General features: G+C 46.1%; 3 protein-coding genes and 1 pseudogene across 6 annotated transcripts; 1 reads left to right on the top strand and 3 right to left on the bottom strand.

The window, feature by feature from the left end:
- Positions 1-191: 191 nt before the first annotated feature.
- LOC4346108 (uncharacterized) lies at positions 192-4,819 on the bottom strand. Its single transcript, XM_015793508.3, has 3 exons — positions 4,692-4,819; positions 1,623-4,294; positions 192-850 (listed from the first exon to the last, which is right to left on the bottom strand). The coding sequence occupies exons 2-3, from the start codon at positions 2,297-2,299 to the stop codon at positions 619-621; spliced, it is 909 nt and encodes a 302-aa protein (XP_015648994.1). The 5' UTR covers positions 2,300-4,294; positions 4,692-4,819; the 3' UTR covers positions 192-618.
- A 1,558-nt stretch (positions 4,820-6,377) lies between these two features.
- On the bottom strand, positions 6,378-8,463 carry LOC107278001 (ubiquitin carboxyl-terminal hydrolase 2-like; annotated as a pseudogene).
- Positions 8,464-8,881: 418 nt separating this feature from the next.
- Positions 8,882-12,914, bottom strand: LOC4346109 (ubiquitin carboxyl-terminal hydrolase 2). 4 transcript variants are annotated; one of them, XM_026027320.2, is made up of 4 exons: positions 12,159-12,638; positions 11,240-12,062; positions 10,708-10,827; positions 8,882-10,586 (listed from the first exon to the last, which is right to left on the bottom strand). In XM_026027320.2, the coding sequence occupies exons 3-4, from the start codon at positions 10,820-10,822 to the stop codon at positions 8,884-8,886; spliced, it is 1,818 nt and encodes a 605-aa protein (XP_025883105.1). In that variant the 5' UTR covers positions 10,823-10,827; positions 11,240-12,062; positions 12,159-12,638; the 3' UTR covers positions 8,882-8,883. The 4 variants fall into 4 exon arrangements, with proteins under 4 accessions (XP_025883105.1, XP_015648675.1, XP_066159580.1 ...); XM_015793189.3 differs by having other exon boundaries at positions 11,240-12,914; XM_066303483.1 differs by lacking the exon at positions 11,240-12,062.
- Positions 12,915-13,854: 940 nt separating this feature from the next.
- On the top strand, positions 13,855-14,703 carry LOC4346110 (uncharacterized). The gene has a single exon (XM_015794060.3). It carries the CDS (start codon positions 13,911-13,913, stop codon positions 14,574-14,576), a length of 666 nt encoding a protein of 221 aa, XP_015649546.1. The 5' UTR covers positions 13,855-13,910; the 3' UTR covers positions 14,577-14,703.
- Positions 14,704-15,548: the final 845 nt, after the last annotated feature.

The following is a 15,548-nucleotide window of genomic DNA, read 5'->3' on the forward strand; positions in this document are numbered from 1 at the left end:
GCACTTTCCACATGCCTCCATGTAATTAAAAATGAAAAGAAAAATAATCCCTCCCCTCATTATTCCTTTGGGAGAACGGTGATGCTAAACAGAACGCACGATATCTCAGAATCAACGGTGACCATTGGAACAGCATGTTCTCACCCTCCCATGTTGGCATGTTATGTCATGTTCATCCAGATTCCAGAAAGCAATGGAAGAAAGAAAGAATGCTCTTGTTATTGCTACTTCAACGAGTATCTGAATCACCATGCATACAGTGTAGCTCAACAAATCAAATGATATGTTACAAATTTTCCATAGTACTGTACAGAAATTGCTAACAACAGTACAATCCGACAAAACTGTACCAAAGGCCTAATGCATTCTTCTCGGACAAAAAGGTAGATAAGAATGCCTGTAACTAGATCAGCTAGTCAAAGAACAACCGAAATCTGGAACGTATATGTTGCGGCCAAATTGAAGTCCTGCAATGACTCAGCCAAAGCAACAGAAATCATCTTGATCGCAAGCCAACAGTCAGTATGTACAAATTTGAACTGGATTCTTGGCCATCCAAAGAATCCTGTGTGATTGCTATTCTAATTAGCAGCTGGTAGATATAGAATTCCACACATCTCAGCCTTCCATCCTCTCATAGAAAAGAAGGTAAGCCTCGCACTTGAGAACTTCTTCTAAAGGGACTTCTCTGATGTCGGTGTCACTTGCCCAAAACCATGAGGAAGAGCCATTGGTCTGCTGCGGACGACTTTGTCTCACATAAGCAACAAAGTGCCCTGAATCTTTGCCGTGGCCATGGTGCTCAATAACACTAGCTAGACGATAAATTGAATTATCTTTGTCCACTGAGCTGAAAATTAGAGGGGGGAAAATCAGACCAGGCGTAAGACTTTTCTAATGTAAACAACAGCACGTCTTTCTTGGCTAAAATATCTTTGTAAATGAATATAGTGTTAGCGAGAAACCATTGTGGATGGTTTTTTTATGTAGGCTGTTATTTTAAAAGACAAGGATCTAAAGAACAGTGAACGATACTCTGCTACAGTGAATTTACTTTGGCCAACATGATGGATATTATCAACAAGCCTAGAGTTACTCTGAGGATGTATAACCTGACTCTAAAGGATAGGAAAGAACAAGAGAGTAGAGAGCAATCAAAATTGGGTCCTTAAAATAACATAAATTCAAATTACTCTAAAATCCAAATCGCACATAATTCCCCAAATACAGTTGAAACATTTACATTGTCACCTTGTTTTCATTTCGCAGGAAAACAGCGTACTGTTGAAAATTACTAGCAAGGGGGGCCACAAAACCGTCAACAAGCAATCCATGTCTTATTTAGTTATGGTTAATGTTACACGAGGCATCTAGATGACACACTGAAATGCACAGTACAAATAATCCACAATTCCACATACTCATAGAAAGAAAGCATGAAAAATATGTCACCCAAAAGCAACCTATTGCAGGAGAGATGTATTCTTAAAGCAAAACGAACAAATTAGGAAAAATAATATTTATTAGCTTACTACAAATTAGAAACTTATTTAAACTGGCAGAGAATCATTAGAACGGTTACATTTTTTGTCGAAAAAAGAAATAAATGCAGTAATCAGTACCTGGGGTCCATGAACAGTCCCACATCAAGGATTTCCTTAAAGCTCACATGTCCTTTCACCTTATCAGACTGCAACAATGATCTTTTCAGATGAATGACTAGTACAGGTGGCAGCAGGCTAAGACGTGTTTGAATTACACTTTTATTCAGCTTCTGAGCAAACTTGGAGCAGTTCTCACAGGTCAGTTCTACCGTCTCTGCTTCAAAATGCAGTTCCAAGCACTCCTCAATCGACGCAAGAGAGTTTATATCCTGTGCCTTGTTACAAATAATATTGCTACTCCGAGTTTTCCCCTTGTCTTTTGCAGTAACTTTTGCTGAGGAAGTGGTCACCTTGGCCTCAGTACTAACTTCTGGCCGAACAGCACTGCCATTTTTCTCCACATCAATACCTAATGCTACCTGTGCATCATCTTCCCTTAGTGGAGAAAAGGTTGGAGCTGGAGCAAGATATTCTGGAATGTGGGAATCTGCTCGTGTTGCATCCATTCCCTCAACTTTGGCATCCGACAACACGTTTTGAGGAAGGAAATCAACAGCCTTTCCTTGGACCTTATCCTTCTGAATCTGCAAAGGGCCTTGTACAGCATCCTTGCTTTGTGAGATCTGTTCCACTTTAGTAGAATCTGTAGAATGAAGCAAATAAAATTTTAGTTTTGTCCTCATCAGCTGCTTCATGAAACCAGCAAACTTCCTTTTGATTATTTGAAGCTTCTTTTTTTTTCAACGATCTCCGCACGTACTTAAGTTAACCAACAAATTGGAGCAATATTTATTATACAAGGAGGACTCAACTCCCTTAGCTATCTTCCCAGTGCCAATAACTGCTACACTGTAACGAAAAACATTGCCATGCTAAATTTGCTGAAACATCCTGCTTGTCTAATGTAGACGTCCTGAAAGTTCTGGTATTTCTGCAGTCCATGTATAATCAAGTCCTTGAACATGTTTCTTCATTTATCTAGTAAAACAGTGCCATTCTACAAAATGCCCTTTTTCTTGTCTGGAGCAAAAAATCAAAAATAATAGTGGTACTATCACAGTTTGGTGTGTTCGGTCATAGTTTTACGTTCTGACTTCTGAGACACCATGCACGTTTTTGCAGGCCTGTTCAACATTCCCTTCTGTTCCTTTATTTAGGTACATGAACACATAACTTACCAACTCCCAAAGGTTCTGATGTTTTCACCATGACATTCTGAGAATCACCGTCTTCAGCAATTGTATGAGTCTTTTCTGTGTTCCTCTTCCGTTGAGATCTGCGACCTTTAGTGATCCATAGTGGTTCAACACGTTTGGCTAGAGGTTTCTTCGGTGTTATTGGCATTGAGAGATCATGGAATACTATACCATGTGAAACTGAACTAAGTGAGCAGCATTTGCATGTCTTGGTAACAGACAGCTGACCGCCAAAAATGGAATCAATGACGGTAGGAGCCTCTACACTGAGAGCACCATACTTCATCAACCTTTCCTCTTCATCCAAATTAGTGCGCAAACGGCAAAGCGCTTCATGGCTGTCATGCATAGAAGTGACTTGAGACTCTGGGACAAACATCCGTACTCTACGCAAGAGGCCACTTGGATTCAGCAGGCCTCCTGAGTTATTCACACTGTCCGTATCCTGAAAGAGATATCTCAGTACTGTACCAAGCCTCCCCGTTGTATCTTCAGGTCTTAACATCCTTGCCCGCAGCCTTCCAAGTGCAAGGAGGCACTGTACCAATGAATTCAAGTAACAAGTGTTTCCAAGATTTGTTATCCCTCTGATAGCATGGGCATGCTCAATAACTGACCCAGATGCATCACCAGCTGTTGCATTGTCAACTGGCATCTCCTCCTTATCCTGACCACCGAGGAAAACGATGCCTTTACACACAAAGCAGCACACTATATATGGGCTTTGGTAAATCAAATAATTCCAGTGCTTGGTGCTCTTGGCATGCACATCGGCATGTCCACTGCAGAACGGGTTTTCACATCCCAAGCACACCAAGATCAGGCTCCTCCCAGTGGTATCACACATGGAATCACTACACGCCGCGGCGATATCGCTTAACATGATCCTTTTTATGACCCGAGCAACATCACCCTTCTTATACACATGACAGCACCGCTGGGGACTGACATTGCTGGTTAACACCGCCATTGTGCCGCCTCCAGAACCAGCCCCTGTCGCCGCAGATGCATGACAACCTGCCTCATTGTCAACCTTATTTCCCTTCTCATCCTTCTTAGGGGTACTGATTGGGAAGAAATCCTCATCGGCCGTCCCCCCAAACCTCACACGGCTGATGAAATAGGCGTCTTCGCATGAGAAGCAATACGCCACATTGGGTCTCTTGTGCATCAAAGCAACCCAATGCCGGTTCATCCGGGCGTGCCATCTCGCGTGTAGAGCGCAGAGACTCGAACCGCAATCCAAGCAAACCAAGATTCCCCTCTCCTCAGTGGTGCCACACTTGAAAGAATCACACGCTGGGCCATCAATGGAGGCCTTGATCAGTGCTATGCCCAGATCAATGGTAGCCTGGTCACACGAGACGTGCCGGCACCGCCGAATACTACTACTGTCGCTGGTTAACCCCGCCGCTTCCTCCAACGGATCGCTTCCAGAAGAGCGCCGCTTCAGGCGTGGGGATTTGCCGGCCCTCGCTTTCTCGTCCATCAGGCCTGCAATTGCAAGAACCACAGGACAAAAAAACTTCGCTTAAATCCATAAATCCAAAGAACCAGTACGGATTAGGGGATGGACTCATGAAACCAAGAAAGCAAATGAGGAGAAACAAAAGAAAAAAAAACAGCATTTGGGCCATCAAGCTCGCATCAATCAAGAACTTCGGGAAGAACACTACGGACAAGGAATGGACCAAGAAATCGAACGAAGAAGAGATGCAGAGAGAACCCCGCCAACAATACAGGGCGAAACCGGACATCCCGGAGAGCACCAAGAACAGCGCCGCCGCGGATTCGGGAGCCAAGAAAACCCAACATGCGCGATCAACCAACCAACCACCACTCGGCGACGAGCAGCAGGACCAGGGGAGGAAATGCGGGGGCGAAGACTCACCCCAGAGCACGCGAGGAGCCGCTCGGAATCGAGCAGAGAGCGAGATGGAGAGGTCGCGATGAGGCGAGGAGAAGTTGGAGTTGGAGGGAGGAGGAAGCGAGAGGCGAGAGCGGAAGGGCGGCGGCGGTGGTGGTGGTGGTGATGAGGATGGTGGGCTTGGACGATTTCTGTTAGAAATAAGTCCACTTGTCATCCCTCTTCTTTACATCAAGTTTAATTGAAATCCCTATAAATACTAGGAATCTTCACCAATCACCACCCTTCATTTTCGCAAAACCGTCTAATTTAGGTAGAATGAGCACTGGCATCCTAATCAGCAAAAGAAGTAAAAAAAAACATTGGACTCACATGTCAGCCACAACTTCTTTCTTCACCCTCTTTTTTTTTCCCCAAACCACGCATGCGCGTTTATGGGGTGGCGGTGAGGAAGGCAGCGAGCGAACCTATCCAAGCTTGAGCTCAAGCGGCCTGCGTGCGAGAAAGGCGGAGGCAGGATAGGGAGGGGGAGGTGGTCGGCAAGCTCGTCCGAGCTTGAGCTCACTTAGCCTTCATGCGAGTGAGGTGGAGGTGGCCAACGAGCTTTTTCGAGAAGAGGAGGGAGACAAGGGGGCCAGCGAGCTTCCTCCACTATGGCACGCCGCTCCTTACGGTGCCGAAGAAGATGGACATAAACTCTAAGGCGGAGGTGGCCCCGTGAGCCCTGCTCCGTCCTGGAGGGCGACCACCATGGAGGAGGAGAGGCATCTCCGTGACGATGCCATTTATCATGCCCATATCCACACCACTCCTCAAATGAAAGCAATGGCCATTCTCACCGTCTAGCTACGGTCTTAACTCATGGTGGCTGCCGACGCGGCTGGCTCCTGCCCCGATGAGCAGGGATGCCAGGCCACGCGCGTATTGCTACTGCTATAGGACTCAAGTTGTACAGTTATGTATAGTTTAGGGGAAAATATTTCTCGTATTGAGGATAAAGGATGTCAATTAAACCCGACGTAAGTTGAGGATGGCAAGTGGACTTATTTCTTTCTGTTAATCAGCCGGGATGCGTGACCTCGTGAGTAAAAAGCCTGCTTATTTTAATCGTGGGCTAATGGGCCAATATCGTTCTGACTCATGGAGTTATGGGCCCAATCTAGGTATGGGTTTATCCATAAGCCCACAAGGCCGACAACAAACAGGCTATTTTTTTTTTGGAGTAATGAAGAAAGGAAAAAAGAAGGCAAAATTAATGCCATCATGTTCAGGGTTTATAAAACCGTGCGGTTATCATGTGTGATAACATTTTCAATTTTTAAAACCATGGTATATTTCGCGGTAACCGTCAAACCGTAGAGCAGCGGTAACCCCACTCTAAACGGGTTTGGTAACGCTGCTCCTGTTACTGATACTTCAAGTTCAAGGTGTATTTGAATCATCTTGCATACAATGTAGCTTGCCATAACAAAAACATTGAGGAAAAGCACAACGTATCAAATCAAATACTCCAATGTGTTCCAAAATTTCCCCAGTACTGCAAAGCAATCGTAAATAACAGTACCGTCCTACAAAACTGTACCAAGGCCTATATGTCCTACTATGCTGATATTTTTCCAAATGAAACCCTACTGCATTCCTCACTTATCCAAAAAAAAAGAGAGGAGAGAATTGGATATGCACAAATCAGACCAGCTATTTAAGAACAACTGAAAGAAACAAAACTCTTCTTGATTTTGATCCAACGTGAGTACGAACAAATCAAAAATTGGATATTTGGACATCCAAAGAATCCTTTTGATTGCTATTCTGATTAGCAGCTTGTGGATATAGATTCCAGACATCTCAGCCTTCCATCCTCTCGTAGAAAAGAAGGTAAGCCTCGCACTTGAGAACTTCTTCTAAAGAGACTTCTCTGATGTCGGTATCACTTGCACAAAACCATGAGGAAGAACCATTGGTCTGCTGCCGAGGACTTGGTCTCACATAAGCAACAAAGTGCCCTGAATCTTTGCCGCGGCCATGGTGCTCAATAACACCAGCTAGACGATAAATGGAATTATCTTTGTCTTCAGAGCTAAAAAAATAAAAATAAAGCAGATGTGGCTTTAACTCATATAGCTCGATGTAAACAACAGCACATCTTTCTAGGTTAAATATCATTGTAAATGAATATTGTTATCGAGAAATCGTAATGGATGGTTTCTTAAGGAGATTGTGATTTTTCAAAACAAAAGGAGGTAGGTATCCAAATAAAAGTAAATGATGTTCTGCTGCAGTGAATTAACTTTGGTCAGCATGATGGATATTATCGACAAACCTAGATTTAGTCTAAGGATGTATAATCTGACTTTAAAGGATAGGAAAAAACAAGAGTAGAGTACAATACTACAATCAAATCTAGTTCTTAAAATCACACAAATTCAAATTATTATAAAATCCAAATCACACCTAATTTCCTAAATAAAGTTGAAACAATCAAATTGTCACAAAACATCATAATCTGTGAAAATTACTAGCAGATGGAGCCACATAGCCATCAATAAGTACATCTTGTCTTATTTAGTTATGGTCAATATTACACGAGGCATCTGGACAACATCTTGTCATGCACAATAAAATCATCGACATACTCATAGCAAGAGAACATGAAAAATGGGCATACAGATTATTCATTGACCAGCAATGCTTGTGTCATCTGAAAGCAACTCATTGTAGAAGAGATGCATTCTTAAAGCAAAGGAACAAATTAGGAAAAATAATATCTATTAGCTTACTGCAAATAAGTAAAATGATTAAACTGGAATAGAATCATTAGAAGTTGCTGTATAGAAATGCTAACAGTTACAATTTTGTTAAAAAAAATGCAGTAGTCAGTACCTGGGGTCCATGAACAGTCCCATATCAAGGATTTCCTTAAAGCTCACATGTCCCATCACCTTATCAGGCCCCAACAAAGATCTCATCAGATGAATGGTTAACACAAGTGGCAACTTGCTAATCCGTGTTTGAGTAGCACCTTTATTCCTATCTTTCTGCTCATTTTGGCATTCTTCGACTTGGTGTGCACTATGATGAAGCTTTTGCTTACCCCTTCCTTCATCTAGTGTGGTGGCATTTTGATCCTGACTGCTCAACAGGTTGTCCTGTCTCTCAGCTGGGACACAATGAGGTACAGCGTCTTGAACACCTTCAGGGCATTCAGGTTTTTTGTTGGATTGCTCACTTTGGCATGTTATCTTCTCTGACTGTTCCCTCTGGTATCCACCAACTGCTGTGTCCTCATTAGTACTTGACAGCATCTGTTCACTGTATGTACCTTCAGTGACATCTGACTTCCGAGCACCTTTGGAGCAGTTCTCACAGGTCCATTCTATCATCTCTGCTTTAAAGTGCAGTTCCAAGCACTCGTAATCGATGGAAGAGAGTCGATATCCTGTGCCTTTCCACAAACAACGTCACTACTGCAAGTTTTCCCCTTGTCTTCTGTAGTAACTTCTGCTGAGAAAGTGTCTATCTTGTGTTCTGAACTAACTTCGAGAATAGCATTGCCATCTTTCCCCACATCATTGCATGATTCTAACTGTGCATTCTCTTCCCTTAATTGAGAGACAGGTGGATGTGGCCCTATATATTCTGGAATGCGGGTATCTGTTGTTGTCGCATCCATTCCTGCAGTTTTGACATCAGCCAACACATTTTGAGGATCTTGTACATAGTCCTTGCTTTGTGAGATCTGTTCCACTTCAGTATAATCTGCAGAATCAAGAAAATAGGTTTTTAGTTTTGTCCTCATCAGCCTTCATGAAAGGAGCAACCTCCATTCTCTACATGGTTTGAGAATCTTTGTCCTCTACATTTGATTATTTGAAGTTTCTTTTCTTCAAGATCTCTGCATGTACTTGTCAACCAACAACTTCGAGCAAAATTTATTATATGAAGAGTTGAAGCATTGAGCATTCAACACCCATAGCTATCTTCCCCGGGTGAATAATAAGTGTTACTGTTACACTGCAACAAAAAGCCATGCCATGTTAAATTTGCTGAAACATCCTGCTTGTCTAATGTAGACATCCTGAAGGTTCTGGTATTTCTGCAGTCCATGTATAATCAAGTCCTTGAACAAGTTTCTTCATTTATCTAGTACAAGAGCACCATTTTGCAAAGTGACATTTGTCTTCTCTAGAACAAAAGCTAGTAACAAATATTTGTGGTACTACCATAGTTTGGTGCTTTCAATCATGAAAAGTTTTATGTTCTGACTTCTGATACACCATGCACGTTTGCAGGACTGTTTAATATTGCCTTCCATTCCTTTACTCAGTACATGAGCGGAGCGCATGAACTTACCAACTTCCAATGGCTCTGATGTTTTCACCATGACCATATCTTTCAATTCTGAAGCAGGATCAGAATCGGCATCTTCAACAATTCTATGAGTCTTTTCTGTGTTCCTCTTATGTATTGCTTCAAACTGGTTGATACAAATCTTCGGTTGAGATCTGTGACCTTCAATCCATGGTGTTGATTCAACACTTTTGGCTGGAGGCTTCTTCGGTGGTACTGGTACTGAGAGATCATAGAATACAGCGTGGGAAACTGAACAAAACGAGCAACATTTGCACGATCTGGTAACAAATAGCTGACCACCGAAAATGGAATTAAAAACCGTAGGAGGCACTGCACCAGCAGAACTGTCTTGCATGTTAGGAGGCGTCCTCATCCTCTCCTCCTCATCCAAATTTTTACGTAAACAGCAAAGCAATTCATGGTTATCATGCATAAAACCTCCTACGAACTGTGGGTCCAAATTGCATACACAATCCAAGAGCAATGACGTCTCCAGCAGGCCTGTTGCATTATTCACACTGTATGTTTGCTCAAAGAGGTCATGCAATGCAGTACCAAGGGTCCCTGATGGAGCGTCCGGTCCTAACATCCTTGCCCGCAGTTTTCCAAGCACAAGGAGGCACTGCATCAATGAATTCAAGTAGCAAGTGTTTCCAAGATTCGGTATCCCTTTGATAGCATGGGCATGCCCAATAACTGACTCAGATGCATAACCACCTGCCGCTTTGTCAACTGGCATCCTCTTATCCCCCTCACCAATGAGGACAAAGGTTTCACTACACAGGAAGCAGCACGCCACATACGGGTTATGGTACACCAGACCAACCAAATGCTTGGTGCTCTCAGCATGTAAACTGGAGTGTACAGTGCAGAAAGGCTTTTCACATCCCAAGCACACAAAGATCATAAGCACACTGATGTTGTCACAATCACTACACATTCTGGTGATATCGCAGAACATGATCCGTCTTTGGACCAAATCAACCTCATCCTTGTTATACATGTCATGCCTGCACCGTGGAGTACCGACATCACTGAGTAAAGCCACCATGAGGGCGCTTTCATAATCAGACACCATAGATGCATGAACACCTGCCTCATTGTTGACCGTCGTCATTCCCTTCTCATCCTTCTTATGGGTACCGATGGAGAAGCCATTCTCACCGACCGCCATTCCCTCCCCGAGACTGTCGGTTCTGATGAAATAGCACTCTTCACACGCGAAGCAATGCGCCACATTGGGCCTCTTGTACACCAGAGCAATCCAATGGTCGTTCATAAAGACGTGCGGCTTCCCGTGTGCCGTGCAGAAACTCAACTGGCAATCCAAACACACCGAGATTTCCCTCCCCTCAGTATCATCACACTTGTTAACACAACACACCGGGGTGTCAACGCGGGTCTTGATCAGTGTTATGGCCACATCAATGTCAGCCTGCTCACACAAGACATGGCGGCACCGTCGAGTACGGCGGTCGCCGCCGGATAGTAATGCCGCCGCTTTCCCCCACCAACACCAATCGCTCACATCCCGCGTCGCATTCTTCTTCTTCTTCTCGCCCATCACGCCTGAAATTGCAGGAACCCAAAAAATCTCGCGTAAATCCATAAACCCCAAATAACTGATGAACGTGATGAACCAAGAACTGATGAAGAAAGCGAAAGACGTGTTGGCACCGCAGAATACTACCGTTGCTGGTTAACGGCGCCGCCGCCGCCGCCGCCGCAGCTGGCCGATCCAGGCGAGGGGATTTCCGCGGGGTCTCGGCAGTATCCCCCACCCTCGCCCTCTTCTCCTCGTTCATCACACCTGGAATTGCAACAACCACAAGAGAAAAAAAACTCGCGTAAATCCATAAATCCAAAGAACCAGTACGGACTAGGGGATGAAATCGTACAAAGTGAATCGAGAGAGGAAAAGAGGAGGAGAACAAGAAAGAAAAAATCGCCAAGAGAAATCAACATTTGGGCCAACTCGAACCCGTCAATAATCGCAAGAGGAACCCTACGGACTAGGAATGGATCAAGAAAGCGAACGAAGAGGAGAGAACCATATGGAGAGGCTCCAACAAGAAAAAAAAAAAAGGTCGGCGAGGACCAAGAACTGCGCCGCCGCGGATTCAGGAACCAAGAAACCCACCAAGCGCGCGATCAACCAACCCCCGCGTCGGCGACGAACAGCGGGACGAGGGAAGCAAAATGTGGGAGGAGAACGAACCTACCGGAGTACGCGAGGAGCGCCTCGGATCGACCCACCCCGCGCTCGAGCTGTATGCTGGAGAATCCGCGACGAGCTCGAAAGTTTGAGGAGAGCGAGAGCGGAAGGAAGGTGATGGTGCTTTGCCGTCTTGGGCTTGGTCGATTTGTGCTAATTAACCAAGGCCCAACCTGATAATGTCGAACCTGATGGGAATAAGTTCACTTTGGGTACCTTTATTTGCCGGCCAGTCCGATTTTCGTCCTTGATCGCAAAACGGGTACGACAGGTCGTCCAACTTATGAAACCGTTTAAATAAGGTCCCTCGGGATCCCGGTTTTGGCTGAGGTAGCGCATATGTGGCTAATTTGACTCGATCTTTATCTGCCGTGGCATTGACTTAGCGATTACGTGGCAATTCAATAAAAAAATAATAAATCCTATGGGACCCACATGTCAGTTTCACACACACAATAATAGATAATTGGTGGGGCCCACGTGGACCCACCTGTCATCTTCACTACCCCTTATCTCTATCCCCTCTCTATCCTCTCTCTCCTTCTCTCTATCCCCCACTGCTCCCCATCGCCATTGTTGCTCTCCTCTCCGTCTTCCTCCGTGGCGGGCGGCGGCCGGCGGAGCGGGCGACGAGCGGGGCGGAGCGGCCCTCCACCACCGCCACGACCTCACCGCCTGCCTGCTCCCCCTTCGCGCAGCTCCGCGGCCATTCAGTGAGCTGCTCCGATGACGCTGGAGTCCGCGCCGGTGCGAAGAGCCCGGCAGCCGGCGTGCGGAGGCGAGGTGCGCTCCTCCGCCGAGGCCGCTGGTGGTAGGCCGAGGTGGCCCGGCTGTCACCGTGCTCGTGAACGATGGTTAAGGAAAAAAGTGAAAAGGATGTGTTTATTTAGCCGGTAATTAATTAACAGAGCTAACCAAAATCACACCAGGTTGCTTCTGGTGTCCGCCGAGATTTCATGCAGCATTTCGCTGACGAGAATTCAGCCATGGCGGCGCCGCCGCTGACGGCCCGCGGCGAGCCGGTTGTTGATGGGCGATGCCGCTTCTGCCATGGAGATCCGCCCGCCGCTGCCTCCCGCCGGCGAGTGGCGACATCTCCGGCGCCACCGCGTGGCGCCGAACTGCTGCTGCATCCCTCCGCCCACGTGCACGGCCCTGAACTCCTCGAGCCCCCGCGCGGGCTCTGCGCCGGCGCCGCGGACGAAGACGAGGAGTAGCTTCTCGGGGCGGGCGGCGCCCCCCACGCGGAGCCCCTCCCCCCAACGCTCTCGCCGCCGACACCCAGCCTTCTCCCGTTTCGTCGTTGTCGCGTCGTCGGCCACCACCACCGGACCTCCTCGTGACGCCGTGAAGAGGGAGGGAGGAGAGGAAGAAGAGAAGGGTGATAATGACATGTGGGATCCACATGGGGCCCATCATTTTATTAATTTGTGCGTTAAAGTGACATGTGGGTCCCACATGGATTAATATTTTTCTAGATCGAATTGCCATGTCAGCGCCATGTCAATACCACGTCAGATGAAGACTGAGTCAAATTAGCCACATAGGCGCCACGTCGGCCAAAACCGCCCTTCATACTGCCGAGGGATCTCGCTTGTCCGGTTTTCGTAAGTTGGGGGTTGGGGGACGGGTCATACCCGGTTTGCGGTTCAGGGACGTAAATCGGACTAAGCAACAAAATAGAGGGACGTAAAGTGAACTTATTCTAACCTGATAATGTCGGTATCAGGCCTGATGGGCCCATTTTCTGGATGGGCTTCATTTGATCTGTCGAGAGGCGGCGTCCTGATCGAGAGCCTGATATTCAAGGAAACGACCAATCGGTTCATTCCAAATTACTATTCCCTCCATTCGAAAACGATTTTGCTATATATTTAACGACAAATTTTCTCCTAAAAATTTGACAAATATAATTACACTACAATCGTAGTGTAATTACACTGTAAATAAAGTGTAACTTGTATGTAACTTTCAAAAATCTCTCTGTAATATGTTATTTCGGTAAAATGGAGGTTGTGAGAACAAATCCTTATACATATGTGTGTGCTGTGATTTTTTTCTTCCTCACCTAAACAAATCTTGTAATAGATTTAACGATTCAAAATTACGTGAAACTTATATACAAGTTATGCTGTAGTTACATACAAGTTACAATGTAATTACACTACAATTATACTATAATTACATCTGTTATTTTTTTAGGAGAAAATTTGTCGACAAATGTATAGGTGGTCCCTTCCAAAATATAAGCCACAACCACTCTTAACCCAAAGACCAAGAAATAGTTATTATTATCTTGTAGTTTGGATCATCCTAATAAATATAATGCATGCATCCAATAAAGTTAAAGAATGTGACAGTGAAGGATTTTAAAAAAAGTAGTAATTTAATAAAAAATATGTTATAGTTTAAAACCTTATATTATAGAACATCTAAGAAAAGTGGCTGTCTCTTATATTATGGAATGGAGGGAGTAGCTACGAGCAAGTTTAAATCGTTGATACATTTGGTCAAAATATCTCATATTTCTCATCTGCATTCAGGTGTGGTCACTTCCTAATTTTGACACGCCACCTCGTCAACCACACGATAAATTAGAGGCTTCGAGGAGAGAGAGGAGGAAGAAGAAGAGCAAAACTGAAGCATTTTCTACAAGAAATTAAAAGTACATAATAAATATGGAGGAGAAGAAGAAGGACCTGCTCCGGCGGCTGACCATCATCTCGATCCCGTTCGTGTTCATCGCCATCCCGTCGATCGTGATCATCGTCGGGATGCTGTCGCCGCACGCGGCGGAGCCCCGCGACCAGTCGTCGCCGGCGGCGCCGGGGCGGAACCACTCGGTGTCCATGCTGAGCACCATGACCGGCGGCCAGATGATCCTCAGCTGCCGCACCGCCTTCTCCGGCAACTGGGAGTACTTCCACTACTTCATCCTCGACCCCTACAAGCCCCAGCGCGCCTTCTTCCAGCCACCGCCGCCGCCGCCGAACTCCGCCGCCGCCGTGCCGTACGCCATCCTCTGCAAGTGGGGGTACATGGGCAACTTCCTCCAGGACGTCGTCGTCTTCAACAGCAGCGCCGCCTACGCGCTGCGGTGCCGCGTCGAGGAAGGCGGGTGCCACTACCTGTTCGAGGACGGGAAGATGTTCCTCGTCACCGGGCGGCGCGCCACCAGGGCGGCGCCGGCGCGGCGGAGGGAGAAGAGGCTCGTCGGCGACGTGGTGCTCAGGGAGTGCGCCCACGTGCTCGGCGTGTTCCCCACCGTGTGCAGGTACAAGCCCCATGAACACAACTACGTCGGCAAGATCATCGGACGCTGGCGATGGTGGTTCAACTACTAATTAACTGTTATTATGATGATGATTATTGATAGCATTGTTAATTAGATGATTAATTACTACTAGATTAACTAGCTATTGTTTTACTAGCCTATTATAGCCGGTTAATTTAACTGTTGATTTTCTGGCATTTGGCGATGTGATCTCTTCAAACAAAATGTGTGTATATACATATGGGCTAGCTGGATTAACAATGAGTTAGCTGGATTCGACATGGGCCAGATTCCGGCCCAACTAGAACGCAGGCTCAATTACATATGTGCCCTGCACGTCAGCCCATGACAACTTATCCATCACCTGCAAACATCACTATTAGGAATAAGTTCATCTGAGGTCCCTTAACTTGTCAACAAATCCGATTTTCGTCCTTCAACCGGAAAACCAGATGCAATAGGTAGGTCCCTCAACTATCAAAACTGATGCAATATAGATTTCATGGCGGTTTGGACGGAGGTTTTAGCTGACGTGGCGCCTATGTGGCTAATTTGATTCGGTCTTCATCTGACGTAACGTCTGAAGCAAAATTTAACAATTTTTTTTTAAAAATAAAATACATGTCAGTAAAATAATAAAATTAAAAATAGTGGGACCCACATGTCAGTGGACCCACTTCCTCCACCTCATCCCATCTTTTCTCTATCTCCTCCCCTTCTCCTTCTCCCTTCTCCACGACTTCACCGACGGTCGGTCATGGGCGACAGAGAAAAAGGTGGCTAGCGGGAGCACCACGCCAACCGAGAAGGAAAGGTCGCTAGCATCTGGCGGTCAGCCGCGGGCGGAAGAGAGAAGGGTGGCCGGCAGGAACATCGCGCTGGCGGAGAGGAAGAGGTCGCCGGTGAGACCCATCGCGCGGAGGTCGGTGTCGGTGTCGGCCATGGAGCGCGCGAGCTCGGCGGCGGAGATGAAGCCATTGTCGTCGCGGTCAAAGGGCCTGAATGCCTCAACGAGCTCCACCTCTCTTCATCTCTCTCCCCT

The sequence above is a fragment of the Oryza sativa genome, chromosome 8, assembly GCF_034140825.1.
Source record: "Oryza sativa Japonica Group chromosome 8, ASM3414082v1".
Classification (NCBI taxonomy): Eukaryota; Viridiplantae; Streptophyta; class Magnoliopsida; order Poales; family Poaceae; genus Oryza; species Oryza sativa.

Bases quoted from the DNA above. Each gene is read 5' to 3' on its own strand.
- LOC4346108 (XM_015793508.3), bottom strand. From the start codon at position 2,299: ATGAAGCAGCTGATGAGGACAAAACTAAAATTTTATTTGCTTCATTCT. The intron at 851-1,622 runs GTACTGATTACT...TCTAATTTTCAG, and splicing joins GGACTGTTCATGGACCCCAG to CTCAGTGGACAAAGATAATT.
- LOC4346109 (XM_015793188.3), bottom strand. From the start codon at position 12,220: ATGGCTGAATTCTCGTCAGCGAAATGCTGCATGAAATCTCGGCGGACA. The intron at 10,828-12,147 runs GTTAGCTCTGTT...TTGCAATTCCAG, and splicing joins AGCAACCTGGTGTGATTTTG to GTGTGATGAACGAGGAGAAG. The intron at 10,587-10,707 runs GTAGTATTCTGC...CTGCAATTTCAG, and splicing joins GGCGCCGTTAACCAGCAACG to GCGTGATGGGCGAGAAGAAG.
- LOC4346110 (XM_015794060.3), top strand. From the start codon at position 13,911: ATGGAGGAGAAGAAGAAGGACCTGCTCCGGCGGCTGACCATCATCTCG.